The 5,853-nt window shown below is 40.6% G+C and overlaps 1 protein-coding gene across 1 annotated transcript in view; it reads right to left on the reverse strand.

Annotated features, from left to right (window-relative positions):
• LOC107723283 (protein TSSC1-like) overlaps window positions 1-5,853 on the reverse strand; it is a 42,610-nt gene that overhangs the window by 10,774 nt on the left and 25,983 nt on the right. Inside the window, exon 6 of the mRNA XM_016531850.1 lies at window positions 241-377. Coding sequence (XP_016387336.1) covers window positions 241-377 — 137 coding nt within the window. The remainder of the gene's footprint in view (window positions 1-240; window positions 378-5,853) is intronic.

Genomic DNA, 5,853 nt, shown 5'->3' on the forward strand with positions numbered 1-5,853 from the left:
AAACAGTCACAATACAGTATGGTACAATAGTTTATGTGCCTGCGATGAAGGAAAACCAGTTTGATCAAATAGCCAGAATTTGGTGGATGTAGCTCTAACACGAGTTACAGATGAAAAAATTTGGTCTGGTGTTTGTGATTTTGAAACAACTCAAACCCAAGTTTGTACAGTAAAAGTTTGAGATACTTACAAAACAGTAGCCATGCACACAGTACCCAAATGACGCTCCTCACGTCTTACCTCATGCTCCGCAGGTCCCAGCCTCGGATGGCCGTGTCATTGGCCGTGGCCAGCTGCGTGCTGTTGTGATGTGGGCTCCACTTGCCTGCTGTGAACTTCAGCTGCCCTTTGCCCTCCAGGGTGGCGGTGCTCGAGATCTGTGGGAGAAACATCGATCCACATTCATCTCAATCAATGGCTGCATATTTACCAGCAATCTCAGGCAAGCCTATACTCACAGTCTCTGACGGACACAAAATATATCAGCGAACACCCAAAAAACTTTAATTTTGATTTCATGGGGACTTTAAAGCATTATAAGATATGAACCAAACCAACCAGCTATGAGATGAATCACAACATTATAAACTTTGATATGAAGCAAAAAGGGGAAAAAAATGTTACTTTAATGAGGAAAAATCAATCCCATGAAGCATTAAAAATGATTTTATTTGAGTTTATTGCAAAAAATGCATATATATATATCTATATATTGGAAACTGGGAAAAGTGTGCCTGTGGCAACATCTCTGAAAAAATGATATTTCATGCTTGTTTCGTGACACTTTCAAAGTGAAATGTCCAGTGAGTGGTGCTAAAAAATAGATCAATGTGAATCTGGCAACGTTTTATTATGTTGGTTGTTGTATCGCGGCACTTTGTAAATATGAAATGAGTGGAGCTACAGGTTAATACTCTATCGTAGCTGTGTCAACAACTTAAGATAAAAATGAATTTGCTGAAACAACCATGGCATTTTAACTTGCTTCTATAAGTCTCTTTTTTTCTACAGGTACTCTTTTTTCATGACTCGTGTTTCATGGGACTCATACCCGAGCGCTTCACAATGCAACTGCAACGCTGTACCAGGTGCGCTACCGAGCAAGTTTACTATCTGAAAAACCATACAAATGGAGCTGTTTATGTGATGAATACATCAAAATGTATTAGTTTACAAATCCTGCACTATCATAAAAGTGTTTGGAGCTCTTAACAAAGTATTGTGTAAGGAACTGCATTAAACTAAGCCTTTATTAATCGATAATCTGCATCTGTAATTAATTTGTGTGAGAACGAATACAAGTCCTTTGTGTTTTACTGCCTCTATAGTGTTCATTTCAGCTGGAAACTGCAGTGAAGTGTATGTATAGTTATGTTTTTGAAGATTTGCAATAATGAAGGTAGACGCATGTTCTAAGGTGAGCTCTAAGATGATAAAACCAGAACATATGAAAAGTCACTAGAAAATACTAACAAAACTGCCACGTACTGCTAAATGAATCAAAAACTGGTCCTTTATCTAATAAATAATCACAGAGCACTGAGTGATAGCTTTGTTATTTGTACTCCGTTGCGGTTGTGAAAGCTGTTGAGAAGCAGTTGTCCCGTTCTCTGAACCTCTGCTGCTGATTTTTTTCAGGGTTTGTTACTGTGCTCATTGACCACAGAGAAAACAGATTCAATATTCCAGCATAAGCAGCAGCCTGAGCTACTGAATAATAGCACATTGATCCACCTTTTGATCACCTGCCTATCTAGACAACATTTTAATACATGATAAAAGCACACTCAAAACAATAAGGAGCATCAATATTTGTATTATAATCATGCTACTTTCTAAAATTATCTATTTTGGTTAATTGCTAAGGCAGCATCACACGTGTCCTTTGCTGAGGAGAAGAAATGCAGAATGCATTCCAAAAAGCTCACTAAAAAGTTCATAGAGATAATTTTTTTAAATATACTTGTATTTTTAATATAATGCCAAAGCACATAAAACAACAACTCAATATCTAAACATTCTTAAATCAAGATTTACTTGAGAAGCAAAATGACTATGAAATTAAGAAATGACTTAAGAAAATGCATCAAAATTAAATTAATTTATGCTTAAAACATGAAAATACATCTACCAACAGTGCAAGAAAAATAACCTTGTTTACCCTTTGAATTACGCTTATTTATTTATTTTGCAGTGATTAAACTAATGGAAATCTCTAGTGTGCTTCACATGAGGACTGCTGCCCATGTTGACAGAAGACAGAAAGCTTTTGGAGCTTAAGTGTGCAAATGTTAAGTGACGTAAAGAGTTAGCCAGCATAACAGCATCAGTGTGTTTATTTGGGTTTAGCAGGTGAATGTGTGCCAGTGTAGGACTTCTGCAATGAAAGGCTTAATAAGAAAACACTGAATGCTGCCTCCCTTTGAACCTTATCCGCCGCTGTCACTCGTTAGACAGTGTCATTTTAGAAGTAGGGTGACCATCTATCCTGCATTTTATGGGACAATCCCAAAATTGAGAGCTTTGTCCTGCGTCCTGCAAGACGTAAGCATTGTCCTGCCTTTCAATTATGTCTGTATTATTATTTATTTTTCCCCTGAAATTACAATACCACAGTAAGAAATATAATTATAAAAAATGTGATCTGCGTTTAAAAATCCATTTGCACAGCCGCCATGTTTTTGCTGATGACGACTGGACAGAGCAAAGGAACCAGAGTGGACCTCATCAAAATTCATTAAATATTAGATACACCAGCCAGGACTTCATCTAGACACGTTCTGAATAAGAACTTCCTGATCAAACCTCCAAGATCCAAGAACAAAAAAACTAATTCAAGATGCAATGAATCCAGTAAAATGTATTTGATGTTTGTATAATAAATGAAAATAAACTAGTCACTACTTAAGGTGTAATGCGTGGTCGAGGGAAAAATGGAAAGTGGGATCCGTAACAGCCATGGAAGACAAAAGTCCAGACAAAGAACCAGGGCAAACACAGGGATTTAAATACACAGGTTAACAAGGGTAACAAGAGGGAGGAGCTAATTAATTACTATGGTGACTAATGGCGCTTTTCCACTGCATGGTACGGCACGGTACGGTTCACTTTTGGGGGTTTTTCCACTGGGTACAGTACCTGGTACAAAAGTGGCTGTTTCGCTGTCTTTTGAGGAAATACAGACGTTCCACTCGTTGATAGCAGAGGAGCGGATCCAGCGAGAGCTTGATGGGGCGACGCGGAATAAAAAAAGTTTTTTAGGAGTCGCGGCAGTAGAGGCGGTGCAACTATAACGACATGTGAATAATCCCGCCCACTCTAAAGCGGTACTGAACTGCAGTGGAAACGCAAACCGAGCCGAGCCGTTCCGTGCCGTACCGTACTGAGCCGTGCCGAGCCGAGTCGTACCACGCAGTGGAAAAGCGCCATAATAGGGGTAACTGTGGTACCAAAACAAGGTAGGCAAAGGAACAAGGGGGGACATGAATTAAGCACAGGAAGTGAAAACAATGGGGACAGAAAACAAACTTCAACATAAATGCCCTTGAACACAAAACAGAGAAGCACATGAAAGGGATACTAACATATAAGGAAATTTATTTTAGTATAAAATGTGATTTTTACCTACTAGTCTAGTTCATAATATTTAGCATCCCGTAGAGTAAATTACATTGCATCCTATCACTCCAACCATGGCAAACTGAGTGTCAGTCACATAGCCAGGTCACAGCTTATTGACGATTTAAAGCATGTTATCATCCAATCGTCATCAATATTTACAGTGTAATAGTAGTACATTTATCTCTCTCACACGTGCCCTGCATTGTCCTGCAAAATCACATCAACTGTCCTGTGACCTGTAGCCGTGTACTGACGACTCGTTTAGGCTGTTCAGAGTCGATTCTTTCTTTTGAAACCAAGCGGCAACCTTCCGGTCTCTCTCGTGAAACCAACACGGAAGTGACTAAAACTGCAATTCATCGACTGGCCGCTAGAGGCTGGCTCCAAAAGGGAGTCAGTCCCATAGACTCCCCATGTTAAAATTCCCAACTTTACAGCAGAAAAAAATACGTTTACAGCCTGGTACAAAAAGTGGTTTTGGTCTATATAGCTAATTTTGCCCTTCATGACAACTGTGAGGGGGGTGAATTTTTTTTTATAACTCATCCGTTTAAATTATATTAAGCCTTAAAGTTCTGCATAATTAAGGGTGTGGCCACTTGAGTGACAGGTGGATTGCCACTGCTGTCACCGCCGTCGAGTGGTTTCAGCAACCAGCTCCCGCCTCTTTGCCCATTTTCGATTATCCGTGAGTGACGCGCTGCCAAGATGGCGACGGCCGGCTCCGCCCACTTTGAGCTTCAAAACCACTCTTCAGAATCCTACGGGTGATGTCACGGACACTACGTCCATGTTTTCATACAGTCTATGTTTGAAACACAATAACTTTATTTATCATGCACTTTCGGCTTTACAACTTTGCAGATCGTTTACATTCACATACAGCTACATTACAGACTGCATGAAAGGCAGCATTCGAAATGGCATTATAGGGGCACTTTAAGAGTGTACTGTTGATTATTTTCTCAGCCAGTTTGTTTGAGAACACTTCTTCCTTTGGAGAAAACGCCCCAGATACAGGAAGATGAGAGCTTGGTGGCTGCTTCTCGCCTCCTTTTCTGTTTGTGGGATTCAGCGATATCTGAATAGAACACTGGCAGCCGCAGCGTGGTGATAAACACATCAACCTGAGCTGTTCTGAAGAACCGAGGGATGAGCGGATGGGGGAGGCTGACGAGTGTGTGTGTGTGTGTGTGTGTGAGGATGGGGGCGGCATGAGGAGAGATTTGCATGAGGCAGATTAGCATTCTTCACGACACCGCTGGAATCTAGCTGTGCCGTGAGCTTTCCGAACATCCTCTCTGTCTCTCTCTTTCTGCCTCCCCCTCGTTTCCCTCTCTCTGGTGTTTTTAATGGGCGCTGCACTCAGCAAGCCTTGCCACTCCATAACCTCCTCTCGCTTTGCATGCAAAGCTGACAATAGCAGGACCTCATGGAGTGGCTCAGTGTGATGTCAACCACGGGCCTTTTCTCCAGCCGCCATTGAGAGCGAGAGTGTTTTGGCATGTGACGCTTCGTCAAATGTTGAGTCAAGGTTATGTTCGCAAAGGCCTGTGACACCGCAGTCTGTGAGCGCCGGTCCAGGAGGCATTAATTAGTAACGACTGCGGCTCATTATTAATGAACATTATGTGCAAAGCTGTTTCTTACTAATAGCACTGTCAGTGAACCAGAGAGGTTTCTCCTCATTATGAATATCAGGCATTTAGAACCCTATGATTTCTGCGATGTGGAAAATGAGGACAGAATCATAAAAATGGAATTTACAGTGTAATGTGGAATGTCACCGAATTTGTTACATTTTGGATGAATAAATCAAAAGAAGGGCTGTATATTTGATCAAATCATGATATGTTCTGGTGTCTGTCACTTCACCAGCATTTCATTTGAGAAAAGTATCATCAGATACACACAGAAACTCAAAGGTCTTCACTACAACCCACCAAAATAAAAGTTCAGTTTAACATCAAATTAAAAATAACAATAATAATAGTTTATTAAAACATTATTTTTTAAGGAATATCACACAATTTTTAATCCATGTTTTAATTTAAAGGAGGCATATTATGCCCCTTTTTACAATATGTAATATAAGTCTCTGGTGTCCCCAGAATGTGTCTGTGAAGTTTCAGAAGCGGAAACACGCTGTTTTTCGTGCCCGTCCGAAGAAATGCAAATGAGCTGCTGCTTCCCGCCCCCTTTTCCAGAATAGAGCTGCGCCATTACAGCTCG

This window comes from Sinocyclocheilus rhinocerous, unplaced genomic scaffold (assembly GCF_001515625.1).
Source record: "Sinocyclocheilus rhinocerous isolate Xijiao unplaced genomic scaffold, SAMN03320098_v1.1 scaffold364, whole genome shotgun sequence".
NCBI classification, from domain to species: domain Eukaryota; kingdom Metazoa; phylum Chordata; class Actinopteri; order Cypriniformes; family Cyprinidae; genus Sinocyclocheilus; species Sinocyclocheilus rhinocerous.